This window comes from Trichomycterus rosablanca, chromosome 13, assembly GCF_030014385.1.
Source record: "Trichomycterus rosablanca isolate fTriRos1 chromosome 13, fTriRos1.hap1, whole genome shotgun sequence".
Lineage (NCBI taxonomy): Eukaryota > Metazoa > Chordata > Actinopteri > Siluriformes > Trichomycteridae > Trichomycterus > Trichomycterus rosablanca.
Window position 1 is genome coordinate 7,617,074 of NC_086000.1, and position 22,094 is coordinate 7,639,167.

Consider the following 22,094-nt stretch of genomic DNA (forward strand, 5'->3'; position numbering starts at 1 on the left):
AGGTGTAGCTCATAAACAGGCCATTGAATGTACCTTCAAGACAGGTGGTGCTAATACAGTGCTCAGTGAAATACAGTGTAAATTACTAGTATACATTTATATATGCTCTCTTCTTAGGGTCCATGTATAGGAAATCAGCAGAGTTTGGCCCACAGCAGATTATGGGATGCGGTTGTTGGCTTTCTGCATGTGTTTGCTAACATGCAGATGAAGCTTTCTCAGGTAAGCCTTTTAACGTAATGGTTTAGTCAAACAGCACAGTTGTTGTTATAAAGGCTAAGTTAAAAACCAGCATCTGTCATGGTATGGGGGTATGTTAGTTTCAAATAGAATAAAAAGCTTGCATATCTGTAAAAGCTTCATCAATGCTGACTGGTAGAAAAATATTTTGGAGAGACATACAGTATGCTGCCATCCAGGTGATGGCTTCTTTAGGGATGTTGCTGTTTGTTTCAGCAAGACGATGCCAAGTCATATTCATCCTGTGTTACTACAGTGTGGTTTCGTAGTAATACACTGTAGGTGCTAGGCTACTCTGCATTGTTAAATGAAAGAGTGGGGCAGTGGCACAGCAGGTAGCGCTGTCGCCTCACAGCAAGAAGGGCCTGGTTTTGATTCCCCAAATGGGTAGTCCGGATGAGTTTTCTCTGCGTGCTCCGGTTTCCTTCCACAAGTCCATAGATGGACTGGCAACCTGTCCTGGGTGTTTCCTGCCTTTTGTCTTATGAATCAGACCTGACCAGAATAAAGCAGTGGTAAAACAGACTATAAATGAATGAATTAGTTGCAACAATGAAGTTAAATTAGTGAGAATTTTAATTGAATATGGCTTAAAAGGATTTGTAAATCAAATGCAATTTGGGTTTCTGTAAGACGTGCCAATGCCACATAGTTTGACATCCAAAATAAGGGGTCAGGACAAACTGGCTAGGTGGATTTACCTAATCAAAGCATGACAGATTTATAACCCACTGTGAGCACACCTGAGTAGTGGTGGAAAATGAATTGATTCTATAGCACCATCTGCTCCTGATGCAAAGGATTGTCATTAGGAGGTAGAAAGATGGATAACATGGCAACAGTGAGGTTAGCCATGGGAGGCTGCATCCATAACAATCCCTAACGTCTTTGAAATATATCAGTTTGTCTGCTGAGCTACCTCCAGAGACAAGGATACTCTGTTCTTTTAATGCCATTCAGAAAAAGATGACAGATGTATAGAACAAATGTGTTTTAGTATAAAATAATAATAAAATTAATTGTTGTTCTTTCTTCAGGACTCCAGTCAGATTGAATTGCTGAAGGAGTTGATGGATCTACAAAAGGACATGGTTGTCATGATGCTCTCCCTTCTAGAAGGTTTTCCTATTCAACACTGCTTTCTATTGAGATCGTGTCATTTTATGCAGTTGACATTTGTCTGATAGGTCTGTACATTGTTTATATAAGAAGGTGAAGCTGAAAGCAGCAACCACTGGCCTACAAACAAAAGCATAACAGATCGTTTTAACAGGTTGATTAAATAGCGTTACTGGTGTGTCACAAGAACAAAGACTGGACTCTGAAAATCTGAAATCTGTTAAGTTTGTTATTTCACTGGAAAGGGAATGCCCATGTACACTAAATGGACAATCCTATTGGGACACCCCTACTAATTATTAAATTCTTGTAAAAAAAAGAGCCTTCTTAGAGGAGTCTGTTAAAGCCATTTTTTTATTTTTTATATTTTTCCAATCTTTCCCCCCAATTTTCTCTCCCTAATCTAGTCGTGTCCAATTACCCTGATTTCATCCTCCGCTGATTCAACCCTCCACCGCTGACTGAGAACGCTTCCCAACTGACACACGCCCCCTCCAACACATGCTCAGTACAGACTGCATTTTTCACCTGCACGAGTTGAGTTTATATATACTGATCAGCACTGTGCACAGAGAGCCACACCCTGATCAGTATTATTCTTTTCAGCTTTGTTCAGGCACCATTGATCAGCCAACAGGGGTCGTAATTGCACAAGTTATGAGGACCCATGATCCGGCTTGCCCCTTACCCTTGCCCCGAACAACAGCCAATCGTTTTTCATGCAGCTGCCCAGCCCAGCCGGATGGCAGAGCTGAGTTTCGTAACGATGAATTCGGAAACCCAACTCTGGTGTGCGAACGTATTTTACCGCTGCGCCACATGAGCGACCAGCTATTTGTTTTAAAAGGCTGGTAGTTTGTGGACATGTGAGATATTTCAATAGAAATTGTTTTTCCAGTGCTGTAAAGTTCAATAATGCTGTGATACCTTTGTTTACTTAGTTATATATTTATAGTATATATAGACATTGTGGGAAATAATAAAAATGTGTAAATAATTTCTGACACTAATATTTTATGTGTGTCTCCAGGTAATGTTGTAAATGGTACCATTGGTAAACAAATGGTTGACACCTTGGTGGAGTCCTCAAGTAATGTGGAGATGATTCTCAAGTTTTTCGACATGTTCCTCAAGCTGAAAGACCTCACCACTTCTGACAGTTTTAAGGAGCATGACTCTGATGGCAAAGGAATAATTTCTAAAAGAGAATTCCAGAAATCTATGGAGAACCAGAAGCAGTACTCTCAGTCCGAGATAGAATTCTTACTTTCCTGTGTTGAGGCAGATGAAAATGACCTGTTCAACTATGTTGAGTTTGTAAAACGCTTCCATGAACCTGCCAAGGACATTGGGTTTAACGTTGCTGTGCTGCTCACCAATCTGTCAGAACACATGCCTCATGATTCCCGCCTGGCCACCTTTCTGAACCTGGCTGAGAGTGTCCTTAATTATTTTGAACCCTTTCTAGGTCGTATTGAAATCATGGGTGGGGCCAAGAGAATCGAACGGGTCTACTTTGATATCAGTGAGTCTAGCAGAACCCAGTGGGAAAAGCCTCAAGTAAAGGAATCCAAGAGACAGTTTATCTTTGATGTGGTGAATGAGGGTGGAGAATCAGAGAAGATGGAACTCTTTGTGAACTTCTGTGAAGACACCATCTTTGAGATGCAGCTGGCATCTCTGATCTCTGAACCAGATGCTGTGGAAAGGAAAGAAGGAGATGAGAATTTGCACAGTGTAACCCATGAGCCTGAGGAAGAACATGAAGATGTCATGCTGGAATCTTCTTCAGCTTTTACGATGGCCTGCGTCTCCATGAGAAAAAACTTCTGCACCCTTGGCAAGTTGCTTACTCTGAAAAGCTTAAAAAAGCAGTACAAGAAGCTTAGGAAGATGAGTCTGAGAGAGATGATCTGTGGATTCCTCACTTTTTTCTGGACAATCTTTTTTGGCATATTCCGCTTCCTTTATAACTTGGTTTGGGGTTTCTTCCACATTCTCTGGTCCACCATGTTTGGAGGAGGCTTGGTGGAAGGTGCCAAAAATATGAAGGTGACAGACATTCTGGGTAACATGCCAGACCCCACACAGTTTGGCATCCATGGTGATGTTCTAGAGACTGATAAACTGGAGGTGAATGAGACTTCTTTAGTGGCTGAGATTGGCCAGCTTGCAGAGGCAGACAATGAAGAAATGGACCTCATGTCAGAACTGCTGAGTATCCAGCCCAAGAAAGAGGGAGGAAAGCATGGTACTGAGCCTGGTCTTGGAGATTTGTCTGAAGTGGCTGGAGTGGATTCTCCATCATCATTAGCTGCTGCTGTACGTCAGAAAAAGGCCCAGGTATATTTCAGCTGACACTGTCCAATCATATGTTGATTAATAAATGTGTTTGTGACATAGCTTTCTGGCACAATTGGTCTAGCTATGATCCATAAAGTAAGCATAAACACCGATCAGGCATAACATTATGATCACCTTCCTAATATTGTGTATTGTGTTTTTAATTAAAATATAATAGAAAAAAACATGTTGATACAACATTTAAAACATTTAGGGATGTGTAATGTATCATTTTAGTACAGACCATCCCATAAAACTTTTTCAAACCAGCCTTCTTTTCATCACCAACCAGTGCTGCTGGTGTTTCAAAGAGGGGAAGCTCATTGTCGGCTTACATCATAAAATTTGTCAATTTATTTATATATAAATTGTGCCCTCTGTTCCTTTTCAAGAAAATGGCCTGAAATGGGTTGCAGTTTGTCTTTCAACTTCACTCGCAAAATCCGCGATGGGACTCAAGCTCCCAGTGATTAAGTGACGGTGTAGAGATCCAAAATAGCTGTCAATCAAAACAGGATTCAGCCTTTCGACTGATCCTCCAATCATCTTGCAGAAGCTCAGAGTCCAGACCCACCCACAGCTCCATTCACCCCCAGAGACGCTCAGCGTCCGGGGGCGGGACAAAATCGTGGCATTTATCCAATGACCGGCGAGTTTCGAAGCAATGAAAAAAACCCTCCCATGCAGCCCCATAGAAGTGAAGAGACGCTCAGCTTCTGCGGGCAAATGCATTGAGCTACGGGAATGTATTAGAAGTTCGAGTCGGTCGATTTGTGATAAGTAGCTGATTCTGAACGAACTCGTCTTCGAGATGAACTTGTTCTAACGCATTTGTCAATAAAATGTTAACACAACTGTACATATTTGACCATTTAATTTTTGACATTTTAGGGGAAGCTGAGCTTCCCTTGCAGTCTTAGAGAAATCGCCACTGTCACCAACAAATACCAAACAACAGTCATACTGCAAATCTCTTCACTCAAAACAAGTCAAGGTTACAGGTGTTGTGACTTTCACTAAATGACCCAAAGAAAATCTTCAAGATGTAAGACAAAACTTTGCCATTCTTTGACATCAGACTATGTTGTCAAATAACGAAACATCAAAAGAAAGAAAGAAAGAAAGATATCCTTTATTTGTCATATATACATATACAGATGTACAGTACAATGAAATTATTTCTTCGCATATCCCAGCTGGTGTTGGAAGCTGGGGTCAGAGCGCAGGGTCAGCCAACTTACGGCACCCCTGGAGCAGACAGGGTTAAGGGCCTTGCTCAAGGACCCAACAGTGGCTACATAGCAGAGCCTGGATTTGAACCGCCAATCTTCCGGTTGATAGCCCAAAGCCCTACCCACTAAGCTACCACAGGACCAAACTCCAAACATGTTAAACTTTTAAAATCATCCTTCCCTACTCTATACCTAGATTACAGCTCATTTATTTTAGCACCAGTTTATTTCCCATTGCAGAATTCACTGCAGCAGTTTCCCAGACGTGATTTTTTTTGCGTTTTTTTTTTACTCAGTAACGGATGTTATTTAAAATGCAGCGAATTACAATTCTTAATACAAAACATACTTAAGTAAAAGTAAAATTACTGGTTGTAAAATCTACTTTAAAAAGTACAAGTACACAAAAAAACTACTCAATTACAGTAACGCGAGTAAATGTAATTCGTTACTTTCCACCTCTGGCTGTATATAGTTGTATGGATTAAACGATGCCTCAATGCAAAAATCGATGATTTTTAGTAATCGAATTACTCGAGTTTCTCGAGGAATCGTTTTTGTGTACATGCATACATACTTTTAACTATTTAATTTTTTTGTGGAACTCTCAATTCAGGAAGCTGCAACTAAATCCACTGAGACTGAGACAAAATCAGAAACAGAAAAAGCAGAGTAAGTAAAAAAAAATTGCACTGTAGACATTGTCAGTTTTTCTTACATTTTCAGAGACATTTCATTTTAACAAAATGTGGGACTTGGCTTAGACTTTACTACACTCTCCATCACTAGTCTCATAGGGCCAGTCATATTCTCAGAGATTATTATCTCAGAACAGTGTTTGCAAGAGGTAGGTTATACATTGATAAAAATGTATTAGATTTTCACTAGCTTGTAGAATGCTGGGGTTTGCCTTTTAGCGTAGTTCTCTCTGGAGTGTTTTAAAATCACTGGTGTTCTTTCTGCATGTTGTTATGGGGAGGTGCAGTGTTCTGATTTATATGACTGTAGCTGCCAAATGTTTTAGCTTATTTTCACTCTGACTATAAGGTCGTATTTATGATAAACAGAGGCATGTGGCTTGTTACCAATCAGTTTACGTCTTGCAAAAGATAGACGCATATTCATACTTAACTGATGTTATTTGGAAAATTACTGTAGTTTTTAGCCACAAGAGCTTGCATCTATGGTTAGATGCTTGCATCAAGTGGATTGTGTTATCTTATGACAAGTGAATGATTCTCTGGCTGTGTCCCAAACTGTGTCCAGCCATCTAAGTATACTATTGTTAGTGCACAAAGTAGAAATTCATTTTAGTGCACTAAAGTGCCGCACAGCCCACTGCCTATCTTACATACTGCTGTTCATATATGTACATATACATTTTATCAGCTCCACCTACCATAGAGAAGCACTTTGACTGTAGTTCATCTATTTCTCTACATACCTTTTTAGCCTGCTTTCACCCTGTTCTTTAATGATCAGGACCCCCACAGGACCACCACAGAGCAGGTATTATTTAGGTGGTGGATCATTTTCAGCACTGCAGTGACACTGACATGGTGGTGGTGTGTTAGTGTGTGTTGTGCTGGTATGAGTGGATCAGACACAGCAGCGCTGCTGGAGCATTTAAATCCCATGTCCACTCACTGGCCACTCTATTAGACACTCCTACCTAGTTGGTCCACCTTGTAGATGTAAAGTCAGAGACGATCGCTCATCGATTGCTGCTGTTTGAGTTGGTCATCGTCTAGACCTTCATCAGTGGTCACAGGACGCTGCCCACGGGGCGCTGTTGGCTGGATGTTTTTGATTGGTAGACTATTTTCAGTCCAGCAGTGACAGTGATGTGTTTAAAAACTCCATCAGCACTGCTGTGTCTGATCCACTCATACCAGCACAAAACACACTAACACACCACTGCAGTGCTGAGAATGATCCATCACCTAAATACAGTAATACCTGCTCTGTGGTGGTCCCGTGGGGGTTCTGACCATTGAAGAACAGGGTGAAGGAAGGCTAAAAAAGTATATAGAGAAACAGAAACAGATGGACTACAGTTAGTAATTGTAGAACTACAAAGTGCTTCTCTATGGTAAATGGAACTGATAGGATGGACAGTTACTGTAGAAACAAGTAGGTGGTCAAGATGTTATGTGTATATACATTTACTTGATCTTGTTTGATAAAGTCTGGCCCTGTGACCACACCATTACTGACATCCTGAACACAGAGTAGGTACTCATCCTTTTAAAAAAATAAATCATAGTTTTATGTGTGTTTACTCTATCAGCACTGAGTATGGGGAGAAAAGGGACAAAGACAAAGCTACAGAATCACCCACAAAAAGGACATCAGATAAAAAGAGGAAGCCACCAAAGAGAAGATGTGGGCTGAAGAAGGAACCACCAGAAGCCATTATGGCCAGTTTTTTTGCTGGCCTGGACATTTATCAGACAAAGATTTTGGTAAAATGCTTAGGTTTTTTTTTCTATATTAGGTCATGCAACTAGATTTAAACAAATATGTAAAGTAGTTCGTATTTACAATTAGTTGGTGGCTTGGTGGGTAGCACTGTCGCCTCACAGCAAGAAAGTCCTGGGTTCGATTCCCAGGTGGAGCAATCTGGGTCCTTTCTGTGGGAAGTTTATATGTTCTCCCCATGTTTGCGTGGGTTTCCTCCAGGTGCTCTGGTTTCCTACCATATTCTAAAGACATGTAGTCAAATTAATTGGAGAGAGTGTGTGTGTTTGCCCTGTGATGGACTGCCGATTTGTCCAGGGTGTTTCCTACCTGAATTGCACCCACCGTGACCCTGACCAGGATAAAGCAGTGGTAGAACAGACAATGAATAAATGAATGAGTGGACTCTTTTATCCTACATGACTGACAGTTGTTACTGTATACAATCAATGAAGGGTTATAGCCCAGCAACAAAAAGCTGGTAGTGTTGGGGCTCACTGAATGTCCATTGTATCAGCTCCACTTACCATATAGAAGCACTTTGTAGTTCTACAATTACTGACTGTAGTCCATCTGTTTCTCTGCATGCTTTGTTAGCCCCCTTTCATGCTGTTCTTCAATGGTCAGGACCCCCACAGGACCACTACAAAGTTGGTATTATTTGGGTGGTGGGTCATTCTCAGCACTGCAGTGACACTGACATGGTGGTGGTGTGTTAGTGTGTGTTGTGCTGGTATGAGTGGATCAGACTCACTGTCACCACCTTACTGTCACTGCCGGACTGAGAATAGTCCACCAACCAAAAATATATCCAGCCAACAGCGCTCAGTTCTCATCGTCCAGTGACCACTGATGAAGGTCTTGAAGATGACCAACTCAAACAGCAGCAATAGATGAGCGATCGTCTCTGACTTTACATCTACAAGGTGGACCAACTAGGTAGGAGTGTCTGAGTGGACACAGTATTTAAAAACTCCATCAGTGCTGCTGTGTCTGATTCACTCATACCAGCACAACACACACTAACACACCACCACCATGTCAGTGTCACTGCAGTGCTGAGAATGATCCACCACCTAAATAATACCTGCTCTGTGGTGGTCCTGTGGTGGTCCTGACCATTGAAGAACAGGGTGAAAGCAGGCTAAAAAAAATATGTAGAGGACTACAGTCAGTAATTGTAGAACTACAAAGTGCTTCTATATGGTAAGTGGAGCTGATAAAATGGACAGTGAGTGTAGAAACAAGGAGGTGCGTAAATGTTCAGTAAAAATGTATTGCGTTGTGCGTAAAACATTTGTACATTTTAATTTGCAAAATAATATTTGTGATATATTGCTCTTCATAAATGAATTTTTTTTGCAGAATTACTTGGCTCGAAACTTCTACAATCTGCGATTTCTGGCTCTGTTTGTTGCATTTGCCATCAACTTCATTCTGCTTTTCTATAAGGTGATTACTATTGTTCTTTTAAATGTGCAAAATTGTCCTTACTTTTCATATGTTTGTGTTTTTCTATTTAGTCTTTGGGCACTAATAACCTTTTTGACATTTTGTCAGTCTGATTATCTGAAGAAATGTACACGTCAAACTCTGGCAGTGATTGTTGATTACTCTCACATTGTACAGTCATTACATTTGGTTTTCTTATGATATGTTAAAGTTGTCTTTCTCTTTTGTAAAAAACAATGTAGGTGACTGGTGAGGAGTCTGAGGAAGTGGATTCATGGACAGGAAGAGGTGATGAGGAGGAAGTTGGGATTGAGTACTTTGTCCTACAGGAGAACACTGGTTACATGGCACCTACGCTGCGCTTTCTAGCTGTATTACACACTATCATTTCCTTTCTCTGCGTTGTGGGATATTACTATCTAAAGGTACACACACAGACTTGCATAAATACAATACTGTTAACAGATATTTGCCCCTCCCAGTTTTCTGTACAGTGGTAACTTGAAACTCAACGTCAAATGGTACTGGGAGTGGCATTGAGTTTAAAAGAAGTTGAGTTTCGAGGTATTTTTTTCCAATAAGGATGTATGGGGAACCTGTTAATGCGTTTTATGGTTCCGTGGAACTGCAATATAAAAAAAAACACTAAAATACAATTGAAAACAGTTCAAAATCAATCAAACCTGCACTTTATTTTTACTTCATTATTGTTTCCTTATGCTTCTTAATCGTAAAGATGCTTAATTTTGTAATACTGTATTCCGGTCAGTAAAGGCACATTCACATGAGAAGCGGCAAAATAGCTTTTGCGCTGACTGTGCAGTTATTTCCTGTGGAGTGTGGCGGTGCACAAAGCTTAACGTGACTTATTGTACTAAAACATCATTAGTGGTGAGAACTTATGAGCAGTAATAATTAAGAAAAGTTTAGTGTTTCTATGTCGTTTTTTAATGCATTATGTCACGTTAAGCTTTTTTTTTTAAAGATAAGCGTTTAGACTTTTTTGGAAAAACTGATTCTTACAATTTTTCAAAACCCTGAGCTATAACACAAGTCTCTCTATATATACAGTGAGTGAACATTCGGATAGCGGACGGTGTTTTTCCGGTGTTTTCTTTATATTTTGTAAAATTCTATATTAAAATGTCCCCAAAGAAGGTGCAGAGGACGTGCAGTGGTGAGAAAATAAACAAATCTATTACATTTGTTGTGTTGTATAATTACTCCTGCCAGTAGCTGTCACTGTGTATCAGACAGAGAGGACAGTGAGAAGGAATTCGGCTCAGTAAAATATTCTTTCTTTCGTGCAATTACACCTACAAAATACAACACTATTAAAATAAAGAAGGAAATAATAGAGAAATATGAGAGTTATTGTTGTTTCTGGTAGATACATTTTATATAAAAAGAAGGAAATTTATTATGGTGTATGGTACAGGACACGTACTGTACTGAAATGTGGTGTTTTTTATGTACAGTACTACTGTGTGTTGTTTATTATTATTTATTACAGTATTATCTATTCTATACTTTAAGATTAAGGGGAAATAAACTTGTATTTATAACAAAAAAGACCATTTAAGACATTAGAAAGGTTAGGTAAGGGGGTGGTTTGGGAGGTCTGGCACGGATTAATTCTATTTACATGATTTCTTGTGGGAAAAATAGGTTTAACTAACGAACATTTTGACTTAAGAACAGCCCTTCGGAACCAATTAAATTTGTAAGTCAAGGGTCTACTGTACCTGTTCTGTCATGAATGTAACCAAAGTGTGTAAAACATGATGTTAAAATCATAATAAATAAATAAATAATTCAAAACAAATCAAAACAAGCATGTTTTAATAAAATACTATTCTAAAATCAATAAAACATGTTGTCTCTTGAATAGGTGCCCTTAGTGGTGTTTAAGCGAGAAAAGGAAATTGCCAGGAAGCTTGAGTTCGATGGTCTTTATATTACTGAACAACCTTCAGATGATGACATCAAAGGACAATGGGACAGACTTGTAATTAACACACCGTAAGTGATTTTATTATTATTATCATTATAGTGCTATAGTACTATTATTATTTTTTGCACAATTTCCCCCCCTATTTTCTCCCTAATCTAGTCGTATCCGATTACTCTGATTGCATTACGCTTCCCCTTTACCAATACCACCCTCCACTGCTGACTGAGGAGTGCCGCGACTGACACGTGTGCAGTACCGAGTTCATATGCGGATCAGCTTTGTGTACTGATCAGCATTATTCCCAGACCCTGCGCAGGCGCATCATCAATCAGCCAGCAGAGGTCATAGCTGAATCAGTCACAAGGAGCCCTGGTCTGGCTTTTCCAGTCAGTCGTTGTTTATGTAGCCGCCCAGCCCAGCCGGATGGCAGAGCTGAGATTCGAAACGATGTGTTTGAAATCCCAGCTATGGTGTGCTGGTGTGTCTTACCACTGCACCACCTGAGTGGCATTATAGTACTTTTTATTCATCACCCTTTTTGTTTGACATGAATTTTGTATGCATGAATAACAAATAATACGGATTTGCATATTTAACTCATTAAAGTTCCGAATTAATTGACAAAATTTGCCATGATTTGGTTGGTAAATGTCATATAAATTTCCTTTCTTGGTGTTACACAGATCGTTTCCAAATAACTACTGGGATAAGTTTGTAAAACGCAAGGTAAGTAAGATTTGGTTCTTTGATTAGCAATGAGGCATTAAGTATTTGCTTTAATAACTTACTAAACCTCTTTCTTTCTTTGAACTTGGTAATTACTGGGTCACAGTCACTGGTAGTTTTCACAGATTTGCATGATTCACACCTACTGCCTTTACACAGACATTTATTGGGTCACACCCATTCATGCATAAAAAATGATTTGTTACAAATCACGTCCTTCACTTCTGAATCACTTTAATTTTCATACATGTAAATCACGTGTCAAACTCAAGGCCCGCGGGCCAAATCCGGCCCCCCCACATCATTTTATGTGACCCGCGAGAGCTTAAATGACATGATTGTCTTCAAATACACTGTGAAATCGTACATATACTGCATCTCCCACAATGCATGCCGATTTTGTGATTTGCAAAGTGACCACATCCCGCCACTAGATGGCAGTGTTTCCACATCAGCGTTTAACTGAAACATTTTTCCAACAAGTGATGTTGAGAAATATTTACAAATAATCTCAAACTGTACAAGAAGAGAAAACTGAAGCTGAAGGAAGGGAATTTATTGAAAGATGGGAAAGTGAATGTTATGATGTAGCGGAGAGGGAGGACCCAAGACGCGGAGATAAGAAAAAATAAAGATTCTTTATTTTAATAAATGACAACAAAACAAGGAATAACATAAAACAATTCGGGAACCCCGAACGCTGCCGAAGACTCTGGCTCTGAAAAGAAAAGAGAAACAAAAACCGGAACCAACTTGTAAGGGGAGCGAGCCGCGAACCCTGGTCGCTGGCACGCCGTCCCAAGACCGTAGCGCCTCGCTACGGCAAAGCTGCAGAAAGAAACCACGCCGGCGCTAAAACGAGGCACCGCGCTCAGCCGAGCTCGGGGAAAAAACCCACGAGGCAAAAACCAAAACAGAGAAAAAGGAACGGAGAATCTAAAAGGCTAAACGGTACTGTCACCAGCGCAGCTGGGAAGTGACCGTATAAAAAACTAGTTCGCAATAAAGTAGCGAACTCCGGACGCGAACCCTGGTCGCTCCGGTGGAGGCGCGGCTCACAAGGGAAGCGCCAATGACGCTACAAAGATCCCCGAGCCGGTAAGCGCTATAAAGCACGGGGAAGCGAATACCCCGGCGTTAGCTTTAGCCGAAAGCTAGACGGCAAGAGTCGGAAAGAAAGTCCCAGCGTTAGGACTGCACCCAGTCGCACCAGCCAATCTACCCAAACCCTATCTAGTACCTCGGGCCTCCTGACCCTACTCCTCCAACCGCCTACGGCGCCTGGAGGTACCCACTAGACTGTAGGAAAGAAAAGCGGCTGGAGCAATGCAGCCAAACACCGGCATGAGAACAAAAGGTGCGACGCCGGCACACTGGCGACGCCCACTTATATAGTAAGCGCGCAGGTGCCGGTCGTTCTCCCTAATCAGCGGGCTTCCTATATGAAGCCACGCTGCTCTTTGTTCTGTAATGTCTGCGACGCCGAGGACAGGTGGTAAGTCCGTCAGACGCCGCAGACCCCCTAACAGGACCCCCCCCTCTAGGGACAGCTCCCGAGGTCCCAAGACCCGCAGACCGGTTCCTTCGGAACTCTCGGATCAGTTCGGGGTCCAGGATCTGCCGAGCCGGTACCCACGAACGCTCCTCGGGGCCGTAACCTTCCCAATCCACCAGGTATTGGGTGCTGCCCTGCACTCTCCTGCTATCCAGGAGGCGGCGAACCGTAAATGCAGGGGCAACCTGGATGATACGAGGGGCGGGAGGTTGTGGGAGGGGTAAAGCTCCCCCGCTCGCGAACGGGCGAAGTTGGGAGACGTGGAAGGTTGGATGCGCCTTCATCCTGGGAGGCAGCTCCAACCTATATGTCACCGGGTTGATCCGTCTGACTACCTTGAACGGACCAACGTACCTCGGTGCCAGCTTGTGAGTGGTACCTTTGACGGGGAGATCCCTCGTCGATACGAGGACACGTTGGCCCGGCCGGAACGTCAGAGCCGGCTGTCGCCTGCGGTCGGCATTGCGCTTCATGGAGCGCTGAGAGGTCAAAAGGGCCTGTCTTGCCTTCCGCCAGGCGACGCGGCAGCGACGGACATGTTGCTGCACAGACGGCACCGCAACCTCTTGTTCCTGATCAGGAAACAGTGGAGGGGGATAGCCGTACTGTGCCTCAAAAGGTGACATACCCAATGCGGCATGGTGCAGGGTATTGTGGGCAAATTCAGCCCACAATAATTTATCCGCCCAGGTAGCTGGATTCCCTGCGGTAAGGCACCGAAGCATCTTGCCTAGGTCTTGGATAACCCGCTCCGATTGCCCGTTGGACTCGGGGTGATAACCCGAGGATAAGCTGGCCGTCGCGCCCAGGAGTTGGCAAAAGGCTCGCCAGCACTGGCTGATAAACTGCGGGCCCCGATCCGACACAATGTCGGACGGAACCCCATGTGCTCTCACCACATGTTGCAGAACAGCCTGTGCTGTGGCCATCGCGGACGGGAGCTTGGGCATCGGGACGAAGAGGCAAGATTTAGTGAACCGGTCAACGATCACCAGCACCACCATAAATCCCCTGGACTTTGGCAACCCTGTGACAAAGTCCAGAGCCAGGTGGGACCATGGTCTCGAAGGTACTGGTAATGGATGGAGGAGTCCACGCGGACGCTCTCTTGTGCTCTTGTTAGTAGCACAGACAGTGCAGGTTCGGACTAGGTCCTTGACCTGCCCCTCCATCCCCGGCCACCAGAATTTTCGGCGCAGTAACACCAGGGTCTTAGAGACTCCTGGATGTGCCGCAAATGGGGACGCGTGAGCCCATTCAAACACCTGACGGCGGACTGTTGATGGAACAAACAGCCGGTCAGGTGGACCTCCACCTGGGTCTGGGTCAACTACATGCGCGTCCCGAACTGTCTTAAATATACCCCACGTAATTGGGGCCGCAATCTGGCTCGGGGGGATAATAGGACCGGGCTCACCCACTGGTCTGGTCGAATCCCACTGCCTGGAAAGAGCATCAGGCTTGGTGTTCTTCGACCCTGGCCTATAGGACAGGGTGAAGTGGAACCGACCAAAGAAAAGAGACCAGCGGGCCTGGCGAGAGTTCATCCGCTTCGCCTGCTGGATAAACGACAGATTCTTATGGTCTGTCCAAACAAGGAAGGGATGTTTCGCCCCCTCGAGCCAGTGTCGCCATTCATCAAGTGCCAACTTGATGGCCAAAAGTTCCTTGTCACCAACGGGGTAGTTGCGTTCGGCAGGGGTCAGCCGGTGGGAAAAGAAAGCACAAGGGTGGAGCTTCTTTTCCGGGCCCACTCTCTGGGACAAGATTGCCCCTACTCCGATATCTGAGGCGTCCACTTCAACTATGAAGGGCTCCTCGGGATCGGGCAACTGCAACACTGGGGCGGTTGTCAAGAGAGTTCTAAGCCTATCAAAGGCTTGTTGAGCTTGCACCGACCAAGTGAACGAACCTTTCCCCGTTAGTGCCGTCAAGGGGGCGGCGACCGTGCTAAAGTCCCGGATGAATCGCCTAAAAAAATTTGCAAAGCCCAGAAATCTTTGCACCTGGCGAACGGAACTAGGAGTTGGCCAGTCCTCCACTGCCTTTATTTTAGCCGGATCCATCTGCAGAGCACCTTGGGAAATTATGAACCCCAAAAAGGAGACTGATGGGGCGTGGAAGACGGACTTCTCCAGCTTGACGAATAGATGGTGATCGAGCAGAAGCTGGAGAACCCGACGGACGTGCCTGACATGTTCCTCGATGGATCGGCTAAAAATTAGGATATCGTCTAAGTAAACATAGACGTATCTGTCAAGGGCCTCCCGCAAGGCCTCGTTGATAAAGCGTTGGAAGACCGCGGGGGCATTCATTAACCCAAAGGGCATCACCAGGTATTCATAGTGTCCCGTGGGCGTAATGAACGCAGTCTTCCATTCATCCCCTCGCCGGATACGGATCAAGTTATATGCGCTGCGTAGATCCAGCTTCGTAAAAATAGAAGCCCGCTGAAGTGCTTCAAAAGCTGTGGCCATCAGCGGCAGCGGATAACGATCCTTAACCGTTATAGCGTTCAGACCTCGATAATCGATACAGGGGCGCAGAGTTCCATCCTTCTTTCCCACAAAGAAGAATCCCGCCCCGGCAGGGGAGGACGAGGGTCGGATGAACCCCTGATCGAGCGCTCCCCTGACATACTCCTCCATAGCAATCCTCTCCGGTCCCGACAGGGAGAAGAGGCGCCCCCTAGGAGGAGAGGTGCCGAGAAGCAAATTGATGGCGCAATCGAAAGGTCTGTGTGGGGGTAAATCCCGCGCCCGGGACTTACTAAATACCTCCTGTAGGTCATGGTACACGGGAGGCACCCGGGTCAAATCAGGGGTTGCCTCTACGGATGTTGCTGGGGCCGATGACATGCTTGCTGGCAACAAACAGGCATCTTGGCACCGCGTTCCCCAAGCAAAGATTGACCCGGTTTGCCAATCGATCTGGGGATTGTGCTTCTTAAGCCATGAGTGCCCCAGTACCACTAGGAGCTGAGGAACTTGGGTCACTAAGAAGGTGACCCGTTCCTCATGACTCCCCAAACGCATCATGAGAGGACACGTTTGAAACGTAATTGGACTCCCGGCCACCGCCCGGTCGTCCACGGCGTGAACCGCAATGGGGACTCGCAATGGCTGGAGCTCAATCCCCAACCCATGCACCAAGTTATGGTCGATAAAGTTTTCCACCGCACCTGAATCAACACAGACTTTGAGATCGGTGGACCCGGACTCCCAGCGCAACGATGCGCTGAGGAATAGGCCTTGCCCAGGGATGGTTGCATGGCTCGCCCTCGACTCCCTGCCACGAGAACAGCCTACTCGTTTAACCGAGGGCGGACTCTCGTGGAGGGGTCGGATGGACGCTGGGCGGCCCCCCGGGTTGACCCAAGTTGCATGGGTTCCGGGTCCTGATCTCCCGACACGGCGCGGGGCTGACCTTGCGGCCGAAAAGAGGGTTGGTGGGGCCCTCGCTCCCGCGCACGTTGTCGGAGTCGGGTGTCAATTGAGGTAGCCAGGAGATAGAAGGCATTCAGAGAGGTGGGAAGCTCTCGAGTAGCCAGCTCGTCCTTAATCCTTTCTCCAAGACCGCGGTGGAAAATAGCAACTAATGCTCCCTCGTCCCAACCGCACTCAGCCGCCAGAGTGCGAAACTCGATTACAAAATCGGCGACAGAGCGCCCCCCCTGGGACAACTCGAGTAAGCGCGGACCCGCCTCTCTTCCCCCGGTGGGGTGAAAAAAGGTATCCTTGAGGGCCTCCCTGAAAGCGGACTCAGACGCACACTCAGGGGCGTTCTGCTCCCACAGGGCTGTAGCCCACTCCAAGGCCTTACCGGTGAGCAGAGAAATGATAAACGCCACTTTGGAGCGCTCGGAGGGGAAGCGGGACGGCTGTAGCTCGAATGTGAGGGAGCATTGTAGGAGGAAGCCTCGACATTTTTTCGCCTCCCCTGAAAAACGCTCGGGGGGCGAAATGGAGGTCTCAACTCCTACAGGGGGAGCTGGAGGAGGTGATGGTAGGGGAGGGGGGCTGGGAGGACGCGAACCAGCCACCAGGTTCGACAGCAGCTGGGCGATGTCGGCCACCCGCTGAGTCAACTCAGTTAACGCCAGCTCGTGCCTCCCTAGAGCAGCCCCCTGGTGACGGAGGGCGTCTACCAGGGGCGGGTTCTCCGCTGGGTCCATCGTGGTCGCACCTTTCTGTTATGATGTAGCGGAGAGGGAGGACCCAAGACGCGGAGATAAGAAAAAATAAAGATTCTTTATTTTAATAAATGACAACAAAACAAGGAATAACATAAAACAATTCGGGAACCCCGAACGCTGCCGAAGACTCTGGCTCTGAAAAGAAAAGAGAAACAAAAACCGGAACCAACTTGTAAGGGGAGCGAGCCGCGAACCCTGGTCGCTGGCACGCCGTCCCAAGACCGTAGCGCCTCGCTACGGCAAAGCTGCAGAAAGAAACCACGCTCAGCCGAGCTCGGGGAAAAAACCCACGAGGCAAAAACCAAAACAGAGAAAAAGGAACGGAGAATCTAAAAGGCTAAACGGTACTGTCACCAGCGCAGCTGGGAAGTGACCGTATAAAAAACTAGTTCGCAATAAAGTAGCGAACTCCGGACGCGAACCCTGGTCGCTCCGGTGGAGGCGCGGCTCACAAGGGAAGCGCCAATGACGCTACAAAGATCCCCGAGCCGGTAAGCGCTATAAAGCACGGGGAAGCGAATACCCCGGCGTTAGCTTTAGCCGAAAGCTAGACGGCAAGAGTCGGAAAGAAAGTCCCAGCGTTAGGACTGCACCCAGTCGCACCAGCCAATCTACCCAAACCCTATCTAGTACCTCGGGCCTCCTGACCCTACTCCTCCAACCGCCTACGGCGCCTGGAGGTACCCACTAGACTGTAGGAAAGAAAAGCGGCTGGAGCAATGCAGCCAAACACCGGCATGAGAACAAAAGGTGCGACGCCGGCACACTGGCGACGCCCACTTATATAGTAAGCGCGCAGGTGCCGGTCGTTCTCCCTAATCAGCGGGCTTCCTATATGAAGCCACGCTGCTCTTTGTTCTGTAATGTCTGCGACGCCGAGGACAGGTGGTAAGTCCGTCAGACGCCGCAGACCCCCTAACAGTGAATACAAGTTTGTGCTTCAAGAAGAGAAACCGGTACGTCTGTTGTGTTATGAGGCCTTGTCTGTGGTAAAGAAGTACATTATAATTGTACTGTAGATATACGTACATTATAAATATACAGAATAAATTTGGCATTTTGACACACAAACACAGAATTTAGTCTCCAAGAAAAACAACAAATTGTCCAAGACTTAAAAGGCAGACTGCAATCACAGCAGGATACGTTACAATCTGCCCTTTGAGGGCCACCATGATGCAGATGTGGCCCTCTGTGAAAATGAGTTTGACACCCCTGATGTAAATGGTGAAGAATTATCATTATTATTAGTAGTAGTATGAATTCTGTAAACAATCATAGCCTTAATCCTTACTGAAATCAAGATTGCAAGATTAAAATGCAAAATTAATAAATGAACAGCATTCAAAACATACTAGTCAGATTAGCAGTGCTTTACATAAGCTACATTTCAAGTTAAAAGTGCATATGTGGGTGCCCAGGCGGCACAGCGGGATATTCCGCTAGCACACCAGTGCCGAGATTCTGAACTTCTCTGTTCGAAGCTCGGCGTTGCCACCGGCCGGCTAGGCGCCATCTAGTGGGCATAATTGGCAGTGGCTGCATCAGTGTATATATATAAAGTGCAACTGAAAGTCACAATGTTTAGGTTTTTAAGGAACTTACAAGGGAAAGTCACAGATGAGGAAGGTACAATTATTAAATAGCATTACTTTTAGCATTTCCTGGATATTTTGTAGGTAATAAATAAATATGGAGACTTGTATGGCGCGGAACGGATTGCCGAGTTGCTTGGTCTGGACAAGAGCGCTCTGGACTTCAACCCGACTGAAGAGACCATTGCTAAAGAAGCCTCGCTGGTAACCTGGTGAGAAAAGCTTGCTTATGGATGTTGCTACAGGTATTTTTCAAGTTAAATAACTGGAATGTAAAGTGTTTGCTCTGTTTTGTCAGGTTAAGTTCCATTGACACCAAATATCATATCTGGAAAATGGGTGTGGTGTTTACAGACAATGTGAGTTCCCATGATTTGTAGAACGGATCTGATGTTTATTCCTATGGTATACAGAGCAGCAAATTAAAGTGTAATGTTTCCTTCTTTAACAGTCTTTTCTCTACCTGGTATGGTATACTACTATGTCCATCCTGGGTCACTACAACAACTTTTTCTTTGCTGCTCACCTGCTGGACATTGCTATGGGTTTTAAGACCCTAAGGACCATCCTGTCTTCGGTTACCCACAATGGCAAACAGGTTATTGAACTTCTTACCCTCTAAACACTGGATGTGGGGAATGTTAGATATTGCAGGCTTTTGCTGATGGCTTGTTTTTGTCTACTTTTTCTGGTACAGTTAGTGCTGACTGTAGGTCTACTGGCTGTGGTTGTGTATCTATACACCGTGGTGGCCTTTAACTTCTTCCGCAAATTCTATAACAAGAGTGAGAATGAGGACGAGCCAGATATGAAGTGTGATGACATGATGACAGTAGGTTGCAATTACTTTTTCTATAGTCAAGAGTCGATAACAACCATGGCTATAACAACGATATAAACAATAAAGGGTTAATGATAGGGTCATGTGCTGCTGTGATGTCCTTGCATTTTCAGAGTGCTTTTTTATTTACTTAAGTATATTTACACCGACCAGGCATAATATTATGACCACTGACAGGTGAAGTGAATAACCCTGATTATCTCTTCATCACGGCACCTGTTAGTGGGTGGGATATATTAGACAGCAAGTGAACATTTTATCCTTATAGTTGATGTGTTAGAAGCAGGAAAAATGGGCAAGCGTGAGAATTTGAGCGAGTTTGACAAGAGCCAAATTGTGTTGGCTAGACGACTGGGTCAAAGCATCTCCAAAACTGCAGCTCTTGTGGGGTGTTCCGAGTCTGCAGTGGTCAGTATCTATCAAAAGTGGTCCAGTGGAGGAACAGGGGTAAACCAGCAACAGGGTCATGGGCGGCCAGGGCTCATTGATGCACGTAGGGAGCGAAGGCTGGTCCGCGTGGTCCGATCCAACAGACGAGCTACTGTAGCTCAAATTGCTGAAGAAATTAATGCTGGTTCTGATAGAAAGGTGTCAGAATACACAGTGCATTGCAGTTTGTTGTGTATGGGGCTGCATAGCTGCAGACCAGTCAGGGTGCCCATGCTGACCCCTGTAAACCGCCGAAAACGCCAACAATGGGCATGTGAGCATCAGAACTGGACCACAGAGCAATGGAAGAAGGTGGCCTGGGGGGGGACCAACACAATATTAGAAAGGTGGTCAAAATGTTATGCCTGATAGTGTAAATAAATAAATACTTATATTGTAATTGAAATATAAATAAAGCAACCCAAAGTAGCTTACAGTAAAAAAAAAAAAAACTAATAGACTGTTGGCTTTTTCTACTTTTTATTTATCCATTAGTGCTACCTTTTCCACATGTATGTGGGTGTACGTGCTGGTGGTGGAATAGGGGATGAGATTGAGGACCCAGCAGGTGACCCCTACGAGCTTTACCGCATCCTCTTTGACATCACCTTCTTCTTCTTCGTCATTGTCATCCTTCTGGCAATTATTCAGGGTACAGTATCAATCAGTTTAAAAGGCTACTGCATGAAAATGTTATTATCCATCATATCCAGAATTTCACAGTTTCGTCATGTGTACAGTATATTCAAAAGTAGGTGGACACTTCTACTTACTTAGCCACATCCATTGCTAACAGGTATTCAAAATCAATTATATAAAATTAATGATATGCTTTTATCTTTGTGCAACAGTTTGAGGAAAGCCCTTACCTGTTTTTGCATATAGCATAGTGCACACCACCATAATCAGCCTGATCTTGTCTGATCTTAGAAGCTAAGCAGGGTAGAGCTCGGTCAATACCTGGATAGGAGTGGTCTGGATTGTTTCTGTGTTGAGTTTGCATTTCCTCTCCATATCTGTCTGGGTTTCCTCTGGGAGCTCCGGTTTCCTCCCACAGTCCAAAGACAAGTTAGATAAAGAAGCAGGCTGAGGGTGGCAGATGCCAGCAGACTCAAACAAATTGATCCGCAAGGCCGGTGATGTTGTGGGTGTGGAGCTGGACTCTCTGACGGCAGTGTTGGAGAGGAGGATGCTGTCTAAGCTGCAGGTCATTATGAACAATGGCTCCCACCCACTTTATGACACAGTGATGAGACACAGGAGCACATTCAGTGCAAGACTCATCCTACCAAAATGCACCACAGGAAGTCTTCTCTACCTGTGGCCATCCAACTCTATAATTCCTCCCTTAATGTGTGACACTATGGATCATCTGTGCAATATTCGTTATTCATATGTGCAATAATAATAATAATAATAATAATGTAAGTATTTTAATTATGTGTAAAATAACTTTTTTACTTTATATTTGCAATTTTTTCTTCTTTTTTCTTGTTTTAAATTATTAGAGTTTTTATTCTTCTACATAAATGGGTACTACTGTAAGAACTGCAATTTCCCTCTGGGATCAGTAAAGTATTTCTGATTCTGATTCTGATAAATTAGAGATACGAAATTGTGTTTGACATTGACCTTAAATTGATGCGTCATGTGTAAACAAACTAACCTGTTCTGGTATGAAACCAAACAAAGTGTAAAACATGACGTTAAATTCTTAATAAATAATTAAATTAAAGCAAGAAACATACAATTTTTTAGCCATTCTTGTGGAAAGCCTTCAGGAAATACTAAAGTCTATATTAATGGTGTTGTTTTTGGAATGAGATGTCCAACCAAGCTCAAAAGCAGAAAAAGCATATTCAGATTATTAAGATACTTAAAGATTTTCTATAAAGATGTTTTACAAGTAGTCCTCCAAGAGTTACGTCACTGGTCTCCACAGACTGTGAGCTC

General features: G+C 44.4%; 1 protein-coding gene across 1 annotated transcript in view; it reads left to right on the plus strand.

The window, feature by feature from the left end:
* The window catches only part of LOC134325658 (ryanodine receptor 3), a 235,154-nt gene that overhangs the window by 206,307 nt on the left and 6,753 nt on the right, over window positions 1-22,094 (plus strand). Inside the window, exons 88-101 of the mRNA XM_063007904.1 lie at window positions 118-222; window positions 1,278-1,359; window positions 2,390-3,702; window positions 5,551-5,606; window positions 7,225-7,399; window positions 8,760-8,897; window positions 9,104-9,271; window positions 10,738-10,868; window positions 11,484-11,526; window positions 18,956-19,083; window positions 19,170-19,230; window positions 19,323-19,469; window positions 19,569-19,703; window positions 20,637-20,793. Of these exons, the coding sequence (XP_062863974.1) occupies window positions 118-222; window positions 1,278-1,359; window positions 2,390-3,702; window positions 5,551-5,606; window positions 7,225-7,399; window positions 8,760-8,897; window positions 9,104-9,271; window positions 10,738-10,868; window positions 11,484-11,526; window positions 18,956-19,083; window positions 19,170-19,230; window positions 19,323-19,469; window positions 19,569-19,703; window positions 20,637-20,793 (2,839 nt within the window). The remainder of the gene's footprint in view (window positions 1-117; window positions 223-1,277; window positions 1,360-2,389; window positions 3,703-5,550; window positions 5,607-7,224; window positions 7,400-8,759; window positions 8,898-9,103; window positions 9,272-10,737; window positions 10,869-11,483; window positions 11,527-18,955; window positions 19,084-19,169; window positions 19,231-19,322; window positions 19,470-19,568; window positions 19,704-20,636; window positions 20,794-22,094) is intronic.